The 27775-nt window shown below is 33.6% G+C and overlaps 1 protein-coding gene across 1 annotated transcript in view; it reads left to right on the top strand.

Annotated features, from left to right (window-relative positions):
- The first annotated feature begins 14685 nt into the window (after positions 1-14685).
- VGlut (Vesicular glutamate transporter) overlaps positions 14686-27775 on the top strand; it is a 246183-nt gene continuing 233093 nt past the window's right edge. Inside the window, exon 1 of the mRNA XM_074182632.1 lies at positions 14686-14831. Coding sequence (XP_074038733.1) covers positions 14812-14831 — 20 coding nt within the window. The 5' untranslated portion in view covers positions 14686-14811. The remainder of the gene's footprint in view (positions 14832-27775) is intronic.

The raw sequence follows: 27775 nt of genomic DNA on the forward strand, positions 1-27775 counted from the left end.
AATAGTTAAACACTGCGGGGGCTCTGCCCTCTATTTAAAAAATGGTTCAAGATTTTGAAAAATGATTAAATGAAAGTTGTAGAAAATGTTATCAATAAATACATACAATATTTATAATAGATACAAATAGCATAAAACCCATAGAAAACGAGATATTTGCAATAAATCTGTGAAAAATCGATTTTTTGACCTTTGACCTTGGAATGTCGCAGACACCCAACGATAAGTTCCAAAATGGAGGTTTATACAACTTCTTGGCTAACCATCTCTCATTCCGAAAAACTTGCTCTCATTTGACTTATATTCCTGGCCTGCATAGTTATTGGTTAATTCCGGACCATTCCCTGAAACTCATAAGTGACTGTTGTATTGGTTTGATTCAAAAGTTGTCTAGTTTTATTGTCAGCGCTGTTGGAACAAGCCAACATATCAACCAGGAATTTGGTATTTAAAGTGTTAATGAATGTATTGCTCGATGTTAGTTTGCGAAATTTCATTCCGGAGCTTCGATGATCAGCTTCGAAGTGGTTGACCAGGACAAGGATTTGAGTACCCTGGTGAAGACTGGTAAACGGAGCATGGAATGACAGAAGAGCTAGGCGGAATATGATGGTTTGAAATGCATTGGAAAGGTCGAAAAGCTCGACAACTGGGTGCCACACAATTGGAACAATCGACAGAATTTGTCACATTACAAAGTTTATGCTTCTTTGCTATTGCCAAACCAAAACCATCATTGTTTGAATCGAATCGTTATGTGTGATGAAAAGTAGATTCTCTACGACAACAGAAGACGTTCAGGAGAGTGCTTAACACCGATGTAATACCCAGGCACTTCCCAAAGGTGAAAACCTACCAAAAATAGACCATGGTTACTGTTTGGTGGTCAGCGGCTGGTGTGTTTTACTATCTGCCACCGGTCCAAACCATCACAGCTGAGTCATATTGTTAGGAAATCGACGAAATGTACAAAAAATAACGTCAGCAGCAGCCGGAACTGGTCAATAGAAAAGATCAAATCCTGTTCTACGGCAACGCCCGTTTCACAATTAACCATCCGAAAATTAAATGAATTGAGCTTCAAAGTTCTGCCTCATCCAGCACCATACTCTCCAGACTTCTCGCCGACCTTTCGCCGAGATTACCATCTCTTGAAGCACTTTGATAACTTTCTCACCGGTAGAACCTTCGCCAATCAGGACCAGGCAAAAAGGGACTCTGACGAATTCATCGAATCCTGAGCATAGAAGTGATGGAATTAAGCGACTAGTGGTACGTTGGCAGAAGTGCACTGATTCAAATGACGCTAATTTAGATCAAATTGAGATATAACACTGAAATATGATAGTTTGAAGTAGACTCATATTAACGGAAAAAACTCCTGAAACAACCTAATATAAGATCTCAGAAATAATTTAAAGTGGAAGGACTGATCATTCTGGACTGGCTTGGGTGCTCTCCAGATGTGAATCTAACAGAAAATTTACTTGATCAGCTGAAAAGAATGATTGAAGCTTGCTGAAGTAATTTAGAAAATGCAAAAATGTTCATTTCAACAGAATCAGAAGAACGAGATGACTCAACTCAAGGGAACATCGACATTGTTTATTTTATTAGGAGCATGCATCATGATTCGATTGATTTCTAATTTTTGTTTCCATTAAAACATTCTACAGTGTGACCCATTTTTAATGGAAACACCCCCCTAAAATTTGAAGTTGTGAATCGATTTTAATAATTTTTTTTTAAATGTCAAGTACTAAAAGGTCTACCTTAGGACAAAATTTGAAATGTTTATTAAAGTTTCAGGGCCATACTACGATATTTTTTCTTAGTCGAAAATCGGGATTTTTTATTAGTGATTTTTTTATTGAAAAAATCACTACGCCACTGGATTCAGAGTGCCTCTAAATGGGTGTGACCAAAATTTCATGAAAAAATATTCATTAATGAAAAAGTTATGACAACTCAAAAATTCGAAAACTCCCACAGCTAACAGTCACAATATATCATTTTTTTATGATTTCAACAATAAAGTGCCGCCAGATGAAAAAAAAAACAAATAGCGTAAATATTTTTGATGAAAATAACGGAATTAAATTCACACAATTCAACTAACAATGAAGCAAAACATTTTAATAAACGTAACTAATAACTAATTATTGAAATGTTTCGATTCAGTGCAACAATTAATTCTAACTCATATTCTAGTAGCCTCTATTAATCCACCACGTATTTCGATACATGTGTCGTAGCTCTTACGACACATGTATCGATTACGTTCCTTAGTTCTTGAGGGCTAATATCTGCACATACCTGTCGAATTCTTGCACAAAGGTAATTTCTATCTCTTGAGCGATTTTTGTAAACCTTTTGTGTGAGAAGTCCCCAGAGAAAAAAGTTCAAAACTGTGAGGTCTGGAGATCTGGGTGGCCACTCTATAAACGGACTACAACTGCCTATCCATCGGTTTGGAAAATGCTCGTTAAGCCATTGCCTCACAGCTCTGGCATAATGAACTGAACACCCATCAAACTGGACAATTAAATTTGATCGTTCATTGATTGGCAGCTCGTGAATAGTATCCCAAATCAATATCCCACACCAGACGTTGATTTTTTGGGAATACTGGCTTTTACAGTTTATTACCCAGTTAGGATTATCCGCTGCCCAATAGCGACAATTCTGTGATGACACTACTCCATTTGTAGTGAAAGTGGCTTCGTCGGTATATAAAATATTTTTTAGGAAATTTCTATTGTTTAAATATTCCCCTTGGGCCCATAAACAATATTCCAGGCGTCTTGCTTCGTCGCCTTCTCGGAGTGTGTGTAAAAATTTTGGCTTGAAAGGTTCAATATTCTTCGCCTTGAGACATCTCCGAATAGTTTCTCGTGGATTATTCAAATCTAAAGTGACATTCCTTATACTGGCATTAGGATTATTTCCGAAATAATCTAAAATGATTTGATTAAACTTGTCATTCCTGTTTCGTCTTTGTACAGGATTACTTTTTAACATCATTTTTGATACTGCACCAGTATTTTCATTAAAAATATTTACGCTATTTGTTTTTTTTTCATCTGGCGGCACTTTATTGTTGAAATCATAAAAAATATATTCTCATAGCTATATCTGTTGATATAGGGTGTTTTTTGTAACTGTTAGCTGTGTGAGTTTTCGAATTTTTGAGTTGTCATAACTTTGTTAATAATGAATATTTTTTCATGAAATTTCGGTCACACCTGTTTAGGGGCACTCTGAATAAAAAATCCCGATTTTCGACTAAGAAAAAATATCGTAGTATGCCCTGAAACTTTAATGAACATTTCAAATTTTGTCACAAGGAAGACCTCTTAGTACTTGACATTTCAAAAAAAAATTATTAAAATCGGTTCACAACTTCAAATTTTGGCGGGTGTTTCCATTAATAATGGGTCACACTGTATAAATAACACAGGTCTGGGATGAAAAAATTATAGGATATTCAACTAGTGATAACATGGTTTTGTGTGCATATTACGGAAAAAATAGTAAAAAAAATCTATCACGTATAGATATTGAATACTGAATTTTTTTTATTAAATGGGTTTTTAGGTTCGGTATGGGTTCGATGTTTCTGTATTATATAGCATATATAAGCGATAAATTGAGTCTAAATTATGGAGCTTTTATGATAAACAAGTTACCATACAATGTGAGTGTATATCTAACATAAAATACGGTTTTAATCTATTTATTTAAATAACAAAACGAATCTAAACTGGAAAAATCCAGCCTCTCAAAGGACTCGGCAGAAGTTTCATGGTCTAGACTTAAAGAATGACAGATATTAGCCTCCGGTGTTTCATTTTCATGGTACCGATTCAGAGAAAAGGAATTTGTCCCTTTTTTTGACCTAGTTTTCTGCAACAATGTACCCGGCATCATGGAAATGTTCAACATAACGTATGAACCAGAGAAATGGAGACTTTTCATCGATTCATCAAAAAGAAGTTTGAGAACTGTACTTCTTCACAATGGGAACCAATATGCTTCTGTGCCTGTTGGACACTCACTCCATTTGAAAGAATGCTACGAAAATCTTGAATTTGTTCTTAATAAGCTCAGCTACTGCGATCATAAGTGGACCATTTGTGGAGACTTGAAAGTTATTTCAATGTTACTAGGTCAACGAAGTGGTTACACTAAGTTTCCATGTTTCCTATGTGAATGGGATAGCCGTGACAGGAAACAATACTTTATCAAGCAGGTGTGGCCAATAAGAAAGGGTCTTATTCCTGGAGTTAAAAATGTTGAAAAATAAAGTTTAGTGGACCCTTAAATAAATCTTATTTCCACCACTCCATATCGAATTGGGGCTAATGAAACAGTTTGTGAAAGCATTAGACAAAGAAGGAGATTGTTTCAAGTATCTTTCTGAAAAGTTTTCTAGTCTATCGGATGCTCGTTGGGTCTGACATAAGAAAACTTTTAAAAGATGAAAGCTTTGTCACTAAAATGTAAATGAAAGAAAAAAATGCCTGGAATTCATTTAAACTGGTTATGACAGGCTTTTTTGGAAATAAAAAAGACCCAAACTACAAAACTGTAGTTGCTGAATTGATACAAAACTACAAAATATTGGGCTGCAACATAAGTGTCAAAGTCCATTTCCTTCACTCACATCTGGACTACTTTCCCGAAAATCTAGAGGCTGTAAGGGAGGAAAAAGGAGAACAGTTTCATCAAGACATAAAAGAAATGGAACGCAGATACCAAAGTCGGTGGAATGTTAACATGATGGCAAACTACCGTTGGATGTTGAAAAGGTAAAATTCACACAAAATTCACAGTCAAAAAAGTACCAAAAGAAGCTTTGAGGGAAAAAGAAAACGTTTTTACATGAACTTATAATCACTTTGCAAACACTTGTGTATCACTATTATGCTTAGTTTACCTATGCAGCATTGTTTTTTGCTTTTACTTCATATTAAAATAATGAAAATTTTTCAATTATTTCATCCTTATTTTGTAGGCAAACCTTACGTGATAGATAAAAACGAATGTCATTTTTTAAATCAGCGCAAAAAACTTCATAAAGATCAGTTAATGAAATCAAAACAATTTTTTAAAAAGTTTTTTTTGCAGACCTGTGTAATTTATGCAGTTATAGGGAAACTCATTTCATAAAAGGTATTTGGTGTATATTTCAAATGAAATATAGCTGGTGTTTCCATTTAACTTTTGTTTTCAATACTAATTATTTTTATTTGTATTCCTTTCATTTTGATGTTCAGCAAGAGACAGATATTTTTAGAATCGTTGCGTTCTAATTTCATCTAAAATTAATTTCTCATCACCACTTTTTATTATTACCACTATTTCGTGAATCGTTATCTTGATCTACACAACCCATCATTTAAAACTTATAGAACGAAAATTAATGAATTACAAAAATTACTTGTTTTACAAACATTATTATTGAACTTAAGAAACATACTGATACCATTATACCCAATAACGACCATAAAAAATCGAATATAAATCACAATGCTAGAAAGGTAGACGGTTATAACTCCTCATGGAAAATTTTAGCAAAATCAGTTAATAAGATCTCTAAAACAATCGAGACGAATTTCCAACATGGCCGATCGTATTTACGGGGAAACTGTTGAAATTTTTCGTAAGTTAAAATTGAAACAATGTCAAATGTAGCGATAAGTCCCGCCTCCCAGGGCCTCGGTTGGCCGCCCTTCGCGAGCGCACACTGTATCGGAGCGAGGGGCGGCCAATAGCCGCCTACGTCGGGAGACGGCGCCGCAACGTCTCTTGAGTCAGCGTCGGAAGGCAAACGTTACCCGGAGCTGACGTCGCTTGCAAGCCTATCCGATATCTTGGTGAGTACAATTTTTCTCATTTTCGTATGAAGATTTTAAGTTCCGTGTAGGAGTTGTGGTGGAAAGTTCGATTTGGTTTTATCACTTGATAACTGTGTAGTGAATATTTTCATCAAAGTGACCCTGGATGACAATTTGAACGCCCTTTTATAGATTTATGTGAACGTTGAGTGCTGTAAAATTTTTGCTGGTTAACAGTGATAGTGATAATCAACGGATTTACTGGAAACACAATTTTGAAAAACTTTAGTTGCTCAGAACTTATATTGCTCAAGTATGGTACACTCAGTTTTATATGAATACTATACAGAAAGTTTTATGTCATTATTTGAAAAGATTATTTTTGAGTCCATTACGAAAAAAAAGACATATGTTTGACTCAATGGTATTTACTCTCGAACTAAACGATTTTGAAGTTTTTCGAAAAATATGCTCTTTTATATAACTTTCATATGACCCACTATTAAACGGATCGCTCATCTCAAATGCATCTGAAGCTAATTTCTGCTGCACATAATAATTTGGTATTTTTGTCAGTGGGCATCGTATGAGAAATGCACTGAATCATGCGAATTTTTCCTTTTTCTTTGGTTTGTTTTTTTTTGTTTGACGTACCGTTTTATCATAAAAAATGTGATTCATTCATTGACAACTTTTTAATTTAAAACGTATATAATGAGTAAAAAGTAGATTCTGTTTCGAAAGCATAATGATTTGACAGTACCTAATCTACTCAGTTTCGTTGTTAGACATTCAAGTCATTAAAATCAACAGTTTCGAAAAACATGTTTCATTGTGTAAATTCATGGTTAACAAATATGGATTGAATGTAGGACTCACTAATGGTAATGCACTGGAAGATAGGGAATTATATGAAAGGCGCTTTCTATATAGAAATGGTCCGGATGCTCGAATATTTTCAAACTCCATTAAAATTGTGCGAGAGGAAAATTTTGAAACAGACAAAAATCTAAAAGAATTACAATGTACTGTCAGAACACCGGAAACTGAGATTTTGAATATCTCATACGGTGTTTGGAAAAATTCCCATGTCTTTCCGTTATATCCTTACCATATTCAACGGGTTTAAGTTCTAAAAATAATAATAATAACCAAGTAAACCTGTCCAATATCTTCATGAGTACTTACGATTTTCTAATTTTTGTGTGGTATTTCAACGTCAGTGAGCGAGTTATGGTGGAAAGTTGAATTTGTTCATGTTTTTATATACCAGGGCTGAAGCCTTCAAAAATGGTAAAAAGTGAAAAAAATAATAGTAGGATAAAACCTATCAGAAGAAGAGGAAAATATGATAAAAATGAAACAAAAAATCAATTACGGGCGATCTGAGTTCGGGAAGTGGGAGGGGGTGAGTTTTTAAGGGTAAAAAATGGTTTACCCGATTTCCGGCAAAACTACGAATCCTATGGAAAAAAGTTAAATAGCGAAGTTGTAGGTAATAAGAAGATCTACCATTTTTTCACATAACCTCAAAATTTATGTGAAAAATCCAAATAACCAAGTTTTTGGTTTTTTATTTTTCTTTTTCAAAAAAAAAATTTCTACAAAATTTGGTGAAAACTCACCTTTTCATGTCACAAATACACTGCAATTTATTAGATTTGAAATATTTATATTTTCACCTTATTTTGACGTAATATCAAAAAAAGCACCCTAATTTTCAATTGAAAATTTTCGCATCAAAATATTAGCTTTTTCCAAAGAGTCGGTGTGCTTTTTGTTTCTTAAAATCCCCACTTGGTGATGGTTGAAAAAATATACATCATTATAGTAAATGTTCTCAGAAAATGAAAAAAATCGAAAAAAAAAACTCGAATTCGAAATTGTTTTCAATCATTATGTACAATTTTGAGCTTTTTATTGAAATTTACAATTTAATTACTCGAAAAACGTAAGATTCCATGTTACATTGATGAACGAAAAAATTGCAAATCGAAATATACTACTATAATTAACAAACAAATAAGTTAATATTTAATAATACATCTACAATATTTTGAGAAGGTTGTAGAATCTTCTTTAAATAATATTTGTAGATATCTATTCATTGCTGTTTCAAAATAATTCATATACCTACGGAAAAGTTTAGTCCATTGAGAGGTATTTCATAGAGAAGTGGGAAAGGAGCTAGGAGGTTTTTACAGAAAATGGCCTCAGGAAAAATGTAAAATCCTAACTGTACGAATTATTTGTGAGTGAGAATAGACCAACGCATTTTAACGGCACAGTGCATGTCGTCGACAGTGGAATTTACTGCACAAAATGATTTGGCAGAAGAGATCATGAATAAATATTTGTGCTATGTAGAAAAACATTACGCAGCAAGCAGCTATATTGTCTTTGATGGGTACCCCGAAATTAAAAAATCAGGTCAGCACAAGAGTACCAGCAGCTATTTCAACTAAAAGGGAAGAACGTAGTCGTAGAAAAACCTTAGACAATATTCCATAATTTGAATACCAAAACCATAAAAAAATACCATATTTGCAAAAAACAATTTGTCTAAAGAGGAAAACAAAGACAAAATAATAAAAACTTCAATGAAAGGAATACAATAACATGAGTTTTTCTGTAAACAAGTAGAAGAAGATGCTGATGCTGACATAATTAAGACCTCGATAGAAATTGCCAGAGATACTAATAAAACTGTCATTGTTGTGGGCTGAGATATTGATCTTTTGTTCCTTTCAAATCAATTAAATTCAAATAAATGTAATTTCTACATTGTTTTTCCGGTTGCGATACAACATCTGGATTTACCGGAAAAGGAAAGAAAAGTATCGTAAATTCATTATTAGGCGCTAAAAATTTGTCAAATTTGGCCGATGTCTTTTATAAGGAAGATGCAAGTAAAGAAGATATAAAAATTGGATTACTATTTATAAAATCTATTTATAAATGTAAAAATTAAAAAATAACACTGAATCAATTAAGATTTGAAAAATATGAATTGGCATCTTTCATTTTGGCAAACCTCCTACCCACAGAAGGAGAAGCAGAACAACATTGTTACAGGGCATATTATTAGCTTCAAACTAGGTTGGGTAATGAATTGACAACAGATTGGGGCTGGAAGTAACATCGACGTAGCATTATGCCCAAATTTTCAGGACAGAAATTAATTCCGGAAGTATTGCTTAAAACTATTTGCTGCAGCTGTGAAACTGGATATAACAGTTTGAAATGTAACTGTTGAAAATTTATGCTCAAATTGTCATGGTTCTAAAAATTGCTCCAATATGAAAGAAAAAACCTACGAGGAAGTTAATGATTCAGATGAAATTGTAGATGAAGAAACAATGCAAACTGGAAATGATAGTGGAGACGAAGAAGGTGATAGTCTTGAAGATTTCGAAAATCAACTAGAATTGGAAAGGTTTGTCGAATGAAACGATGAAGAAATGCCATCAAAGAGACAAAAACTAATAGATTAGTGATTAAAATTCAAAATAAGATAAATAACAAGATTGCAGTTTTTAAAAATATTATAATTAATAACGTGATCAGAATGGAGTATCTAAATTTAGTAGATTTTCTAGTACATGAATGTAATTAGAATTCAATAAATAAACTCTTTAACTGAATAAAATTGTAGAAATCACATTTTTCTTATGATTAAAAAAAATTCGAGTTTTTTAATTTTTTTTGCATTTTCTGAGAACATTTATTATAGTAATATATATTTCTGTACACCATCAGAAAGTAGAGATTTCAACGAACAAAAAGTCCATCGATTTTTTGAAAAGAGCTGATACTTTGATGCGAGAATTTTCGATTGAAAATAAGGGTGCTTTTTTGATATTAAGTCAAAATAAGGTGAAGAAGTGAATATTTTAAATCAAATGAATTACAGTGTATTTGAGACATAAAAGGTAAGTTTTCACTAAATTTCGTAAAAAAAATATTTTTTTTGAAAAAGATAAAAATAAAAAAACAAATAACCAAGGTTATTTGAATTATTCACATAAATTTTCAGATTATGTCAAAAAATTGTGGATACAAATGTTGTAGACCTTTTCATCACCTACAACTTGGCTTTCCAACTTTTTTTATAGGACTTTTTTTACCCTCAAAAATTCACCCTTTCCCACTTCCCGAACTCAGATCGCCCGTAATTAAGTATTTTTCCTTCCATTTTTATCATATTGCCCTCTTTTTCTAATGGGTTTCATCCTACTGTAATTTTTTTTTTGTTTCAAAAGTTATCGAACCTTGTCTATTATCACTTATTATTTGTGTAGTATTGCGTTTGAATGAAATGTCAGAGATCCTGATGAATGACAATTCGAAAGGTGTTTTTCAGATATGTGTGAAAATTTAATGTACCAAAACTTATTGTATATAAATAACAACTATATAGATTTAATCCGATTGTGGACATTTTTGGTTAAACCGTTCAATATTTCTTATTCTTGCCAGTAACATTCATGCAGGATTTCCACCGAACCATTTCAACGCGAAAACTGGTATGCCACTGATTTCTTCTGAATTTGAAATAATTTTCAAAGAGTAAGTGAGTCCACTAGGAAAAGAAATAAGGTATTCACACTTCTACGGCTCTTAATACGTTCTACTTTTCACAAAAATATATACAGTAATGTCAAAGTTATTAAAAAAAATACACGTTGTATACAGTGTAATCCAAGAGTAACTGATGAATTCATTTTCTACGTAATATGCAATTCATGAGTGGAATATTCTGACTTTTCCTTGAACTCCCTTGGAGTGACAGCAACCTCTACTCAATCTTGATGAAAAAAAGAATGAGGGAATCTTCCAAAAAAAGGAAGGAAGTAATCAATTTGAAAATAAGTAACTCTATACATGGATGTGTAGATCATGCAAAGAAGTAACTTTCAGACATAAACTGAAAGAAAGTCCTCCTGAAACAGCTACTTTCATATAAACATTGAATTATACGAAAGAAAAAAAAATCTTTCGAAACAAATACTTCTATATGAATAATGAATTATACAGAAGATACTTTTCTCTACTCAGTTTGTATTTCAAACATTCGTTGTGGAATAAAAATTAGATAGCATTCACATGAGTTCTACTTTAAATGAATGGTAACAAATTGCACTTACATGGAACACTGTCATCCTCACTGGTATACATCGATGTTTCGCCTTAAGACACTTGCCCCAAGGCTTTTCAGTACCAAATTTGATAACATCATTGAAAATACACACAATTCATTCATGAATTACGATTTTTGATGTCACAGAATAAGCTTGATATGTTTATGTCATCGATGACATCGTAATGACATTCATTCACCTATTTGATTCAATCCCAGCCAAGAGGAATCTTATTTGAATTGAAGGGGTTATATTTGGTTATATTTTTAGGAGTGATTAATTTTTGGGAAAGGAAGTTTTTGGCTTTCTACTATTCCATCTCGATACAAAAAAAGGATGAGGGAATCTTCCAAAAAAAGGAAGGAAGTAATCAACTTCAGTAATCAAAATAAGTAACTCTATACTTTCAAATAAAGTTACTTCTTTGCATGATCTACACATCCATGTATAGATTTACTTATTTTCAAATTGATTACTTTCTCCCTTTCTTTCGAAGATTCCCTCATCTTTTTATTTTGTATTTTAATTCTCATTTTTCAAAATGAAAAGCTGGAAAACTAGTTTGATTGGTTTTGAGCAAACCACACTCTCAACTATTATTCAAATATCTATCGCCTTATAAGATCGCCTTGTACGATACTGTCCGCGAAACTTGACTATCCCGAAAGGCGAGTGGATGGCGTTTATATTTGGCAATCGAAGGAGGTACAAAAATTCACTGGAATTCTATTGAAGCCGGTAGCATTATTCTCCCCATGTCATGTCTAGAACGCCAGAGAACATCGAAAAACCGCGAAACGTCGGTCGAACGGAGCGGGCTCTTAGCCACGTCACAATTGGTTTATGGCTACCAGTGGCGGCCGGTGTTATCCTCTTCAGGGCATGATTTACAACAGTATTCATGTTCGTATTGTCTTGTTAGATTTTGCATACCTAATTGTCGTTTACTATTCTATGTTATCAGTTATTATCATACACAGTATTCATACACTCAATTCTTCAATGTGAATATCATTGTGAGAATTTTATTGAATACGAAATGTTATCCAGAAAGAAAGTGATTCGATCGTATAGAAATATCCTTTTTCAACAATTTTAAAAATGTTGAATAGCTATACAGGCCGTGTCTTTTATCATGTTATCATTGCTATATCCAAATCCTCAACATATATGAAGACGATTAAAGAGGAAAAAAGTTATCAACAGTACAATGGAACAGTACAATGACTGAAAAAAATTTACAGGAACTTCCTTCCGCTTGTTTTGAGTTATTCAGGAAAAACTGAAAATTCTGTTTTTGAGTTTTTACGACTAGATTTGTAATTTCAGAAAATATAAAAACATGAAAAAAAAGTTTTATTATATTTGAAACGTACTCAAACGATATAACAATAAAATTTTGAACCATCGTTTCGTATCAACACACCCACCATCATTTCTTTTTCAAATACGGATCTGTCTCTTATTGAAAATATTGATAGAACGATAAAATCACAATTCGGTGGTAAATCGTACTTTATATTCTCATAGCATTTCGTTTGAAATAACTAGCATCATCAGTGACAACAATTCAAATTTCGGTCCTGTTGTTAGTTCTTTTGTGAATGGTTCAATTCTTTCAGAACGTCACCCAATAATTTCGATAAGAAGATATTCCTATACAACGAACATTCAAATTTTTCCTGCTTGGAAATTTTGTATTACAAGCATCCTTATTTCAAGGCTGATTTCTCCTGAATCATTTTTCATACGGAATATTTTCATAATTCTCAATCCTAGACATTTGAGAGACTCTGGTACACTTGACAGAAATGTTTTGTTACTGGAAGTGTGGGGAATCAAATAAATGTTTTGGGTTAGTATAAGCTCATGAAGATTAACAAAGTGAAAAACACTTTTTTTCAATTTGAAAGCGGTCAGATTTCTGTAAAATATACCAGAAATATTAAAAAAAAGACACAAATGATACAAGATACGTAAAGTTCATCTTCTCAGTGGAAAGGATCACGAATGGAGTGTACGATTTGCGAAGTAGTTAAGACGTAAAAATAGGAAAGTTAAAAATATTGTAGAAAAAAATATGAACGGACTAATAAAAATTCATCAACAATGGTGTGCTCAATAGAAACATCCTTTATAGGCAGAATAATACAAATGAACATAGAGAAACCATATCAGGGAAAGGTTCGGAATAAATTTTTGGTTGGTAATTTTAGGAACAAACATACTTAGTCTTTTTTAACGATCAAATGAAAATGTTTCCCCGTATAACTCGAAAAGGGCGAAAGTCCTTTCACCATTGTACTGTTTTTCATGATAGTTGACCTTTTTTTTGTTAAATCGTCTTCAAATCTGTTATCATTCAGAAAATGAGTTTTATGTTCTCTGGGGGGGGAAATTATGTTTGTTTTGTATGGCGTGTGTTGCGAGGTTTTATTTATATACTATCGGGTTTATGTATGTTTTCTTGTGCTCATCGTACCTTTGAATCAGTTTTTTCTTGGTTTGGCCGATATAGAATTTGTTGCAGTCCGAGCATTGTATGCTCGGTTTTTGGTTTTTGTCTTCTTCTTCTAAAACTCATAAAACAAGTCAATAAGGAAAACCGTATGGATTTAAACATCCATAAATTCAACAGTCATAAATCACTTATCGAGGAACAAGTACAAATCAAAACACAACAAGACCTAACATTCAATATATTGCAAATCAATACAATACACTCCTAGAAACAGTAAACCTAGAGAAGATCCAACACAAAGAATTGTAACCCAAATACAGGCAAATGTACCTAATGACCTGGAGGAAAGCACTCGCAGATAATTGAATAGGAGTTATAAAGCTTCAAATCCTTTTTGTGACTTACATATGATATATATATATATATATATATATATATATATATATATATATATAAAATCGAGAAAGGTTAATGCAGTCAAGCTGCTGGAAAATAATTCAATAAAAATCAAAATATGAATAGATAAGTACTTTCTGATCTTTCCCACCGGTAGACAGCTGTTTCAGCCTATTGGGCATCGTCAGTACCGTCAAACTGCCGTTTGAGTAGAGCCTAGATGATGATAGCACGATATATATATATATATATATATATATATATATATATATATATATATATATATATATATATATATATATATATTTGTTTTTGATCCTGACAAGGGTCGTCGAAGGTTATATCTCAAGATACAACCTTCGTCTTCGCAATCAAGGAAAATTCCACTGATGATGTCTGTCACAGTAGCAGACTTCAGACTTCAGAATTCATTCGACCACTGTCAGTCAGGTATTATCGACTGTCAGTCAGTCGAAGCTGATACTTCAAGATGTAACATTAGCTCTCGCAGTCAACGTAGGTACATATCACTGATGACATCTGCCGCAGTAGCAGATGAAACGCTCGGTATCTCATGTTCTGTTTGACAACGAAATACCAGACCGGATTTTCTTCTCGTCAAGTCGAATTAATGTTGAGTATGTGGTTCATTGAGTATGGTATATAAATAATATGTCAGAATGTTCAGAAATCAAAAAGGATCAAGTAAAAAAAAATATATTCATGGTGGCAAATTGAATATTGGATATCTGTTATATATTTTCTTTGCTATTGATTTTACTATAATTCATGAAGATAACATGTGCTTTTATAACACGAAACTGATTCCAAATATTTGTTTCAGAAGATGGAGTTCTCGATGGAAAATCTTCAAATGTGAATGTGTGTCGACAAAACAGATATAGTGAATTCGGGTAATTTCGTGTGAAGTTCTTCATTCTTGTGTGGTAATCCACAATCGAAATCTTTCAAAATGGTTGCAGGTGGAGGCTGGTAAGTGAATAATTGAATTGAACATGAACATATGAATTTAAAAGCTATGTCTGAAGCAGAAATTAGATTGATCTATAAACCTAATACGCTGATAGAAAAAAATCTCTCTGGACAGAGTTTATTAAAATGTATTGGGTGCTCAAAATAAAAGCCCAATTTCGTAAATGAGGCCTGGAAAATGATTATTATAACAACAAATGGTGATTTTTTTTGCTAAAAATGAGAAGATACTGGACAGACAAGACTCCAGATGATTTTTGAATCAGTGTATTTTCATGTGTAAAGTAAATGATCAAATCATACTCATGTATGAAAACGCTCGAGGAAGCTATTGCAGAGAGAAACACCAGTAGCGGTCGTTTGCGGTTTTGAAAACTGTCCAGTGGAAATCCCTCACTAAAGTGTTACTTGAATACGTTATGGATTCTTCTAAATGTCTTTCCTTCTAGTCTTTGTTTTTCTCATAGAGCCATTTCTCAATATGGTTCCGGGCTAATGATTCTGGTACCTACAACTGGTTCAGTGTTCATCTATATATAGAGTTTAGGATCCATGCCTGTCACACTCATCAGCTTCTTCGTTGCTTATGATTTTTTGGCACCCAGTAAATAGTTAATTCATTACTATTCACCGGTTTCCTCAGTTACTCATGGCACTGCCAAACAAGTCTCGATGTCATTTTTGGGTTCATCAATGTCGAAATTGCAGACTGACTGTTTGTGAAAATAATGATCCGCTTATTATTTTTAGACCTCGTGTCAATGTTCCTTGCGCATAGTCAGTCAGTGGTCAGATATAGTCCGCAGTGAAGGTATTCCTGAAATATACCTGTTTTTGTTGGTAAAAAGTTGTGTACAAATATTGAATTTGATATCAAATATCAGACAATTGAATTCTTCACAAATAATCAAGTTGAAACACCTAAGGGGTGAAAATTATTAGAAACTGAAATAATCAGCCAAGTGTGAGAACATCAGCTCAATGTTCGGACAATTCTGCTTTCTGTTTCGATAAGTTTGTTGAAAGTTAAAATAGACACCAATATGTCTTGGCAAAATCATGTCGCAAAGGTTGCTCCTCAAAAGCTTGGAACACTAATCCGAACAAGAAAACTGTACACACCTTCTCTGGAGTATTGTTCTCATATATGAAGCTCCGCCCCTAAGAACACCCTGGATCTGCTGGATTCCATCCAGCGAAGAGTCATCCTCCTGATTGGAGACACTTGTCTCTCTTTGATAAATTCGGTCACGATAGGTGTTCAAGTGACTTGGCATATTCGATTCCACTGAGAGTGGTACATATTAGAAATACGCGATGGACTTTGGCTGCTCATCATTTCGAGGTTCCACTCGGTACACCTCGAAATTCACTGTTTGAGAAATATTTCATTTGGAGAAGCGCGTTTATGTGGGATAAACTTCCTGAGAACGTTTGTCCAAATGAATTTAATCTTTAGTCATTGAAATCCAACGTGAATCGCTACTTTCGCACAAGCTCCGGCCTTAGAGCGCCTTAAGGATTTTTCTGTAGTGCTTATGTTTTGTTCTTAAAAAGCCAACGCCTCGGTAGATAATAACATTATCCTGAGGTGGGTTGAAGGGCACAACAGTAGTAAAGTTATTCCCATTGCCGACTCTTCAGCCAAGGAAGCGGCTGGACTAGGAATTTTAGGTCCCAGAGATACCTGATGACTTCGACAATTGCGGAACTAGCCAAATATCAGACCCATGCTCCCTGGGGATGAAATCAAAAGATGCAGTCTTGCAACAATAGATTAAAAAGCGGACAAATTAATTTGCAGGTAGTGGTTCCACTAGTTAAATAGCAAAAAATCAATTAGGATAATCATCATTTAACAAACAAAGTCTACATCGAACCAAAAAAGTTTAGGTATATAAACAGCTCACCCTTGTCTTTAGATTCAGCATCAATTTGCTTTTCCTGAAAATGCTAACCTTGTAAGCGAAACGCGCGTCGAGTGCAAAAAATATCAGTTTGGTGTTAAAGTAATTGATCTCTAGAAAAAGTTTTCAACTTTTACTCCAAAGGTTCCAATCTCATCGTTCAAACTGATTTTTGTGAAAATCTGAATGTTTTTGGGTACTTTCATCAATATGGCTTTCTGGAGACCTTTTGAAACAAATGATAACATTACGTGTGAGGAATCTGTGTCAATCGACAGGGATCCAGAATTTGAAAATAAGGACTTACATGTTCAAGTTCAGCGAGTAATTTTAAATATTCATGAATTCTTGAAGAAGGAAAACTGTCACACTTCACAGAATGTTATTGTGAATAGAATATGCGAGTTAACGAAACTATCTCGTTCGACAGTTCTTCGAGTCATTAAAATAGGGGATGTCATTGATCATGCAATGAAACGAAAACAAAGGAATAAAAAATTCGCAAACGTTGATGGTGCTACAAAAGATGCTACAAGTATTGTGCTTTCATGCGAAATCATGACATGGAAATACCCGAAAAGATTCCAACGAAAAAGGTATTACTGGCGACAATAAAACAACGTAATTTAAAAAGAGTATATTATTGATTCGATGTGTGAAATACGTGGTCATATTCTCTTACGTTTGCCTTCATACTATTGTGTGTTCAATCCAATTGAAATGGTTTGGGCCACAATGAAAGAAAGCTTGCGGAATTGTAATCAGTCACCGACTTTGAATGCTGCGGTGCTTGACAATATAAGGCGAGTGGTGAATGAAGTAGGTAATAGTGATGTGTGGAAGAACTGTGTGACCCACGTTATAAAAGAAGAAAACAAATATTATGTGCAAAGTTCTATAAATCCGATCGTTATTCAACCGGATGGTGATTCCACCTCATCCGAATATATCGAAGAAGAATTTTGATTTTTCTAGCAATTTTGTTGGCCTATATTATTCTGTAAATATATGTTTGACGAGAATTCGGTGTGATTATTCGTGTTTTCATTGTATTTTAGAGTTTTTGACTCGGAAATCAACTACCTTAAATTTAAGTTTTTCATAATCACCCATGGTGGAAAAATTCAGCAGAGATAACTTTTCATGAAGTGATCAATTGCTATGATTGTAAGAATAAGTAACTGAGAAACTACCACTGAAAAATAATATGCCGACGCCTATGTCGAGGCGGGAATTCCTTCTCTGAGCTGTTCCAATTGGTATTGGAAATACTATAACCCTCCTTGATGCATATTAACGCTATACAAAAAACCTACCTGCATATTTCAAGATTCTAGGTTGAGTACCGACGGCTGTATGTTAATATAAGAGTGGGCAATAGCTAGTAATTTATTTTTCTACTCTAAAAATACAGTAACTGAAAAGTTTATCTACCTATATCAAATACTCAAAACGACTATCGTATTAATTTAACCGAAATTCTAAAATATGCATTGTGAGAAAAGTATACATTTTAATTTTCGCTGAGTATTTTGCATCTAGTGGCTATTCAAAATAAACAATCTTACGGTACATAATCTGCATGTAACTCCAACGGTATAGGCAACGCACGCCAAGGTAGCTCTCAGGAAGCAAGAATTTTCCCGACTTACTCGATACTTATCGTTATAATATTATGACCAAAATGGGTATCTATGTAAAGTTCCATCTGAGGCCGTTCAGTCGTTTAGACATGAAAGAGCCACAAACATACATACATACATCCATCCTCGCAAACTCTCACATTTATAACATCTGTATAGATTTATATTCATTAGGAACTTCGAGAACGGGTCATATCAAACGAAAAAAATTATATTAGAAAAGTGTTCCGAACTCAAAGGTTCCAATATCAGGATTATCAACAATCAGAGTTTCTTCTTGACCCAGAAAAACTAATACAGAAAGAGGGTATATAAAAAAAACTTTTGTTGCCAATTCCTACAGTTTATACGGTAAAGAAATTAGAAACTTTGAAATCCTCAGATACCATGAAAAAATTCGATACTATCCCATAAACACTATCTGCCGAAAAAAAAAAACAACGAAACAGCATTTGTGGAAGAGAAATCGGAGGAACAGAAGTGAAATAGAAATAAAAGACTCTTTAGAAGAAATAAACACCTCGGCCAACATCACAAGCAAATCCATCTGGGCTCAACAAGAAGAGAAGACAACTCGTTCAAGTTTGACCAAGTAAATGTTGATATTTCATATTCTGAAACATTTCACGCTCACACAGTAATAAATACATTTTTACGCTTTTTGCCTCCGGGCGATTTTTCGTATTTTCGTAGTTCATTCCTAATTGTTTTTTGTTTTTTTCACGTACAAAAGAAATACAAAGATTTTATAGTCGATAGATATCTGTCAAAAAATATATTTGTTTTTCCGTTAAGCAGTTGTCGCCCTCTTACAAACGATAACTCTTAAATGTCGAAACGTGTGCGATCTAAGTAACGACGTCTTATCTTTTAACGTGTGATTCCTAACACGGAAGTGACAATCGATTGTCCGGCCTTGCGATTCGAACCACCGGTTCACACAGCGGTCGACTGAGTGTCTGGAACAAACCACCCACGTCAACCCAACCTACCTGGATCGATATATCTAAAATTTGAGATATATACATTCAGTTGAAACTTACACACTCAACTCTGTCCATCCAACAAACAAAGTAACCCAAACAATGATAGATGCGTGATCATCACGTACATTTGAATCTATTGGGTGAAATGCCTTACGCTAGCCAATCGGCTGGTGGAACTCATTTAGGTATATCGCTACATGTTCGGAGTGGTGAGTTACGTTTTAACGCCTGTGGTGTATAAATATACTGCTAGTTTGTGTCCCTACACTTTACCTAAAAAAAGCCTATACACAGCCGCATATTATTAAAAATTAATGAAATATTGGTCGTCCACTGCCACTGCAGTGGACGGCCACTACTTCCCGGCAGTACCGGGAAGTAGTGGCCCATTCCAGTCTCGAATGCTCGGTGAAATTGTAGTTACTACGCATTAAATTCGTTTTGGTAGTGCGTGCTAATTACGACAAAAAAGCAATTGATTGTTTGACCGATAAAAATCCGGTGAGTGTGCAAGCACCCGCTACCAATAAAATATCAGCCGATTTTATACTGGCCGTCCAAAATCGGTGTGTGTGCAACTAGCGTTATGGAGCACTTCTGTTGTTTGTACGGAGATAATATAGATGACAATATTAAATCTAGAGAAATCCTACAAGTAAATGAAACAAATTATAATTTCAAATTCATCCAAAACATTAGGAGTATTCAAACATCGATAAATTTAAAATTCTCCTACATGACATTGACCTTGGCTTCAACTGTGTAATACTCACAGAAACTTGGAAAATAACCGGCATTGTTTTGTATAAAATATCAAAATGTGACGTGATATATAATCATGGTGATTTCAATCAGAATGATGGAGTAATGACACCTGAACTTCATTTCATCTTATCTAAACTAAAATCCACATCTATCTTGAATTTTTACACTTACATTTTCTGTTTTTTCTTTCTGAAAGCAAAACAAGTGATATATCACTTATCTCTCCCTCAGTTGTGCTTTATTATAACTGAATCATACCTTGTACCTTTATATGAATTGTCAAATGAAGCTTATTATCATTATACTGATGTGTTACCATGATCGTTCAATTTTGAGTTTCAAAATGTCATGTGAGTAAGCTCTAAAATGAGTAACTATTTCCTGATTTTACTGACTTTGTATTTCTTACGGTTTCCAATTTTCCTCTGCTGACCATCTTCATCTTGGATATATTGTATATTTGAAAAATTGCAAGGCAGTATTTCGTTTTCCATGAAGAAACAAACAGATGACGAAACAGACACATGTAGGAGTGAAAATTTCTGGAAATTTAATAGACAACTTTAATACACACCGTGGGGAATATGAGCCGTGAGAGGGCGATTGCAGTTATGGCAAACGTTCATCCTCTTTACTGTTCAGTGGTTTCGGCTGATAGCGCTTCTAATCCAGGATTTATGCTATTTCTAGATTTCGTTTCGTTCCGCCATAAACTGATTGCTTTGCAAGATTTTACTTTGTATCCCGCATCGATACACAACTGAAAGGATGATATATATATTTGGATCCTTTCGAACAGTTGTATTTATTTTGTGGATTCAGCATCTTCTCTGTCATATGACTAAGTGATATTTTTCTAGTAATAAGTTCATTGAAGTATTCGGAAGAAGTGAAAATGGATAGCGGAAATGAGTAAAAGTGATCGAAGTGTATTACAACGTATGTCAATCAATCATTGAAATTGTAAGTTTCATAACAATGTTGGTTTAACCAACAAAGTTAGTTTTGAGTGATGTGCAGGTTCTACTGAAAGTCAAGAGTTACATATGAAACTATCATAGTTAACTGTAATCTTATTCTTCATTTCAATGAAAACGAAAATACGATCAGACGAAATGAATATTTATCAAAGACAAATGAAATATTAATAAAAAGAATATTTAATCCAGTCATCAGAAAAGATCGTCATTTCAAAATAATTCATACAAGTATAAAAATATGTTTGATGCAATTGAGGGCGAAATATTTTTCAAGAACTTAGATCAAAGTATCAGAACTTCTGCCTCAGGCGCCAGATGCAGTATCTTCCTTACCCTCAATTAGTCGAAGAACGTAATAGACATCTTTCCACCTCAACATATATCCGTAATAAGTTAATAAAATATGCGATGAAATATGAGACCGCTGTGAATCAATGCTCCTATAAAAATAGAAAGTGCTAGTTAGTTTCAGTTATGGAGTACAACTTCGCAAAGTTATTTGTTCGATGTTGTAAGAGAAATTGGGGGAGCACACCCGTTAAGGGAGTAAACGAGGACATATAAGGAAGATAAAGTACTGGAAAATAAAATAGGAGAATGACAAAATGCTTTTTTAGATTTATGGCTATTCCATGTATTTCCTGGAGGGGGAGAGAGTTTATTATATTACGATTTTTTTATGTGACTATGACTTTGAATTATTACGTGAGGTAATCAGTGGATGATCAGAATGAATCTCATCGAAAATATGAATGGAAAAACAAAATTTCATTATATTTCAACATAACATTTTTTATGGAGATGAACAAATTATGTAGGAAAATCCATAAATCACTTTTAGCCGGTAATGCAGATAATATTTATTGGAAATGAATAGTGTTGGATTGTTTCTTCACAAGGATGCTGTTCTGAAACTGAAAGTGTTTTTGCAAGTAGTAGCTACAAGTAATATAATTTTCAGACATATATTACTCTCGGAGAAATCAAGAGAGTTGAAGCAACCGAATTTTATTATAAATTATAGGAAAAACTCTTTTCTCTACTCAATTTGTATTCCAAACATTCATAATGGAATTGAATCACATATCATTCACAGACATTGTACTCTTCTGAAAATATATCCCTTTCAATTTCAACATGACTGAATATATTATGCTGATGAAATTGAGTATACATGAACCGATGGAAAGTTTTCACTAGAAATTTTTCAAAATGTTCGGGTGAAAACAAAGAAAATCGTAAAAAATAAATTAATACATTATTTTTATATCTCCGTTTTCTAAAGTTCTCCAGGTTATGTGCCAAAAACATTTAAAAGAACATATCTTTCCGACGCAGAAAACTCACTTTTGTAAAATATCACTCTTGGATTACATCCCGGAAGGTAATTCCAACGATATAGTCTGTTTGTTATTTGCGCACATTTGCAATATCTTGTAAAAAATAAAAAATTGAAGATATGGATATTTGAAAATGTTTTTCGAATTTCAACCAAGTTTCCAGTAAGATGGAAAGTATTTCAACAAGTCATTCGATTTCTCAATGGAATATCTGCTGAAAAACTTCATTATATGTTACATTTCTCAGAAACAACTTCAAAAACTCAATTCAAAAACAACGTGGCATTCAAGATATTTACATTCAAATACGGTATTTCAACAAATACAGAAATTCAATGAAAATTATTTGAATAGAGTTTCAGAATTATACTTTATACTTACATATGAAAACTGTTTATTTCGATAAGTGAACTGAGCGTATCAAATGACTTCATTGACAAAGCTCTTCTATAATGTCTATGCTACGCACAAATCTCGACTTTGATCACAAAATAGTGATGGATCCCCGTATGTAATATGCTACTGACAACCTCATTCTGTGACGTCGCGGTATCGGGTTGCAACTCTGCACCCCGTACAGAGCTGGAAAAGGGGAGAAATGAATACATTATCATCTGTTAACACTCAGTGTAATTGTTCTGGTGTTCAGTTCAGCCCCAGACGTTTCAATTAACTAAATGTTCCGCGATTTACCTTCTATGTATGCCACCATTTGTCTTGGCTATCACCATTTTAAAGTGGACTTAATCTAAATGGTAATTCATTCCGGAGTTTACTTTATCGAAAGCGTTCAGGAAATCATTCGCTTTCATTAATGCAGATCAGAAAAGAGCTGATATGTCGGGGGGTTTGACTTCTGCTTCGTCGTCTATTTATTTTTGAAGTTGCAAATTGATTCAAACAAAAGATGCCATCATCATTTTCAGACCATCTCATGAATTACAAATTTTGAAAAAAGAATACAAATATATTTTTTTGTTTCCGCTTTCTACTTTTCCATCTTCATACAAAAAATTGTGGGAATCTTCCAAATAATGGAAAAGAGCAATCAATTTCGGAATAAACTATTCACAAAGATGTGTAAATGATGTAAAGAAGTAACTTTCAGACACAAACATGAAGGAAATGCCCTCATGAAACGGCTACTTTCATAGAATCATTAAATTAGATGAAAGAAAAATACTTTCGAAAAAACCTTCTTTTATATGAACACTAACTACATTATACAATTTTTTTTCTAATTCAGTTTGTACTCCAAACATTCGTTATGGAATCAGATATCATTCATAGGAGTGTTATAGAATACAGTATATGAAAGAGGTCAAACTTCACTTACATGAAGAAGTAGAAAGTCAAAACTTTTCTTTTCCGAAAAATGGATTTCTCATAAAAATATACCCCTTTCCATTTTTACAAAAGTTTGTCCATTTTAATGTCATGTTTTTTGTAGCTCCATATCTCAATGAATATTCATTCCACTATGTCGTGGTGTATATACTGATCGATAGAGAATTTTGAACTTTATACATTTCTTCCCAAATTTCAATTTTTACCTCTTTTCAGCTCATTACTACATGATGTATCTGAACGATTTTCGGCCAATTTTTCTCTATGAATTCAAAGTTAAGAAAAACGCTTACAAAACAGCCCGAGAAATTACCCAGGCTTTTGGCAATGATAGAGTACTATTCGACGTTGGTTAGAAGATATAAATTAATTTCGATATTTTTTTACAAAACATGAACTTTTATAAATGCTGATAATCTTGAACTCTCTTGCACTGAAACGATAAAATTTGAAATAGAGTGGGGTGATACTATAAGGATCTTCACTCCGAGTCATATTTTCATTTGCCTCATACAGGGTCTTCAAAAAATGCAGATACGTTGATCTCATGAAAAAAAGAGTGGAACTCAATTTTTTCAAATAGAACACCCTGTATATTTCGACATTTTTGAGCTCTACATCCAATTTTAGATTAACTTTGTTCAGATAATACTATTTCTATTTTGAACCGTTTTCGAGATAAACTGTTTCAAACGGAAATTGACATGGTTTCCTTGTTCATCACTCATTTTTGTAAAACAGATTTCATTTGATGTTTCTCAATTAGTCACAGATAATACAATGAAAAGATAATTATTAAAATACTCCTCAACCATCGAATGAAACTTCTCTTCAAACAATAGTTTTATTAACGCTGAAACACGAACTGAAAATAATAAACCCATAAATTAATGAGTTAATTTAATCGTCAGTGTATTTCAGAATATGTTCAAACACATCTCCACCTCTATTTAAACAAACATGTAATCTCTTCAAAAGATTATCATGTGTAGCGCTTCTGATCAAGTCTGGAGTCAAACTATTGAAAACAGTTGTAACTCTCGATTTCATATCTTCCATTGTTGTTATTGGAGTAGAGTTAATCATATTTTTAATGAAATCTCACACGAAATAATCTAATGGATTGCCATCTGGTGTTCTAGGAGGCCAACGAAAAGGTCCATTATTACCAAACCATCTGTCTTCGAAGATTTCGGTTAAAGCTTCGCTGACTGAATGAGAATTATGGGGTTGAGCACCATCCATTTGGTACCATACACGTTCTCTTATTCTGCTTCGGAAGTTGTGGATATCTTTCATGAAATACTCGGCATGTTCTACTTGCAATTCTATTGCACTCACCATAAATTATTAATACATTCAAGAAATCTTCATTACTGTAACCTAATCTTGACATTATTCTATTATAATTGGTAGCTATCACAATCAGTCAAAACCACCAACGAAAGTCTGACGTTAAATAATTGGTTTATTTATTCTTCCAAAGCACACTTTTAAAAAATATTAATGTGTACTGTTTTACGTTATAGATAGATACCAATACCTCAATGTATACAAATTGTAACTTTTTCTAAGGTAGGTACATACCAATTTCGAATTCACTGATCTGAGACAGTTAAAAACTGGATCAAAAAGAAATATTACTGTATAAAAAAAATGTTGAATATCTAAAATAAGTGATGAATTCAAAAAAACGAGCAGGAAAACCACGTCACTTTCCGTTTGAAACAGTTTATCTCGAAAACGGTTCAAAATAGAAATAGTATTATCTGAACAAAGTTAATTTAAAATTGGATGTAGAGCTCAAAAATGTTGAAATATACAGGGTGTTCCATTTGAAAAAATTGAGTTCCACTCATTTTTTCATGAGATCAAAGAATCTGCATTTTTTGAAGACCCGGTATGAGGCAAATGAAAATAATACTCGGAGTGAAGATCTTTATAGTATCACTTCACTACATTTCAAATTTGATCGAATTAGTGCAAGAGAGTTCAAGATTATCAGCATTTATAAAAGTTCATGTTTGGTAAAAAAAATATCGAAATTAATTTATATCTTCTAAACGGTAATAGATAGGTATAGGGAAATAGATATGAATTTGTTGAAAAAGTGATAATGAATCATAATATGATATTATATATGGGGTGTTCTATTTGAAAAATCAAAGAAGCCGCTACTTTATAGTAGAAGCGACTACGCCGCTCCGTCTGAAATATTTTAGGCGTGTAGGTCATATTGATTTATGCATACTGTGAAATTTTCAGGTTGATCCGTTAAATAGATCTACGACTTTGTAGGTACGTGTGGCAGTTACCCAACGGAAACACAATACAGCAACTCACCCAGCTAATGCCGGGCAGAGAGTTGAAGTAAAACCATCAGGCACCTGTGCAACGTCTTCGACTTGGAAGATTCGTCGCAAGTTATTTCCTACTATGAAAAGCAGAAATTAATTTCGTTTGGTCGATCCGACCAACTGATATACCGGTTCTTTCGCGTTCAATTCAAATCTGGTCATGAAAGAAGTGGATTTTTCATTGCCGTCATGCTGTCTGTGGAAACAGTTATTGAACTGGAAGAATTATTTTTCCTTGCAGATTTTTGTTAATTGTATTTAGCCTTCGATTACTTCACCGCTAGGACTATTATTGCCCCTCAAAATATCCCTCAAATATTCAATAATTTTTGGTATAGGAACACTCGGAAACAACGAGGATACATCATATCATACTGAAACCTCTCCATTTCGCAATTTCACATCCTTAACCTTCTCTATCAAATCCTGTGAGCCAACAACACTCAAACTCAATTGGGAAATTGATAGAGTTTCAAATTGTGAATTTTTGTTAGACCGTATATTTCAGTAACTGTAGGATTAGAACCCAGTGAACTCCTGTTCAAAGTCAGTTTGGCAAAGGGCTACTCGGTAATTCATCATAGGGAACGTTCTCATATGAATTATCAATTCTCACAAAGCAATTTGATTTGTTTTATATCACAACCTCATTTTCTATATCTACTTCCAAATAGAAAACATGTTTTTCACAGTGCGGGATGAAAAGTTCGCTTTTCGTCTCCTGTATGCGGGACATACATGCCCATAACTCACTTTTCCTCTTGGTAACCTGGAATAACTTGTACAGAGATTTAAAATACATATAATTCATTATAACATTAAAATGAACATGAATTAAAATGAAAAATAACTTTTCAAAACGCTCAAAGGTGTGAACTCGTTTCCTCCTTTTCATAAAAGAGGATGTATGCATCTCCACTCACAAGCGATTAAGGTGAAATTGGTGACACTTGTGAATCATTGTATTCGTGCCACGTGCCAGTATAAGGATGTCTGCAGAATGCTGTATAATGTCCGCTGTAGGTAGACCCACTGTGATTGGAAAAAGCATATAGATTATAGCGACAAGAAGTCACATTATCTGCTGCATAATTGTTCATATCTAATCCATCTAGAGGAAATTCGATGGCAACATTCAACTTGCCTCTAAATCTCTTGTGAAGAAATCCAAGCACTGTGATAAACTCAATTGGCCAGTTCTTTGTGGTATGGGGAGTGACAAATCCCAGAAAGGATCGAAGGTTACAGATGAGTGTCCACAATGTGTGCACTTCATCGTGGATTTTAATTGACCAACGAAATTATCTACAATCTTAGAGTTATATGTACTGTCTATAATAACTTGAAATACGTGACGACAGTTGAATTTTTAATCTGTTATTGAAAAACGCTAAATCAACGAAAGGTTTGAACTTTTCATCCTGCAATGAGAAATAATCGTATACGCACCACGGGTGAAAAGTTCGGCATATTTGCCCGCAATTTTGTCAAAATTTCGCAGGCGAGAATACCGTACTTTTCTCCTCAGGTGCGTGATATACTAGTGTCCTTCAATCAATAATAATATTCCATTTGTATATATTTGCATTATCATTAGTCTTCCTTGACAGGTTATTGCA

This window comes from Leptinotarsa decemlineata, unplaced genomic scaffold, assembly GCF_025532065.1.
Source record: "Leptinotarsa decemlineata unplaced genomic scaffold, Ldec_3_MD MMD2_tig00026328_RagTag_RagTag, whole genome shotgun sequence".
NCBI lineage: Eukaryota > Metazoa > Arthropoda > Insecta > Coleoptera > Chrysomelidae > Leptinotarsa > Leptinotarsa decemlineata.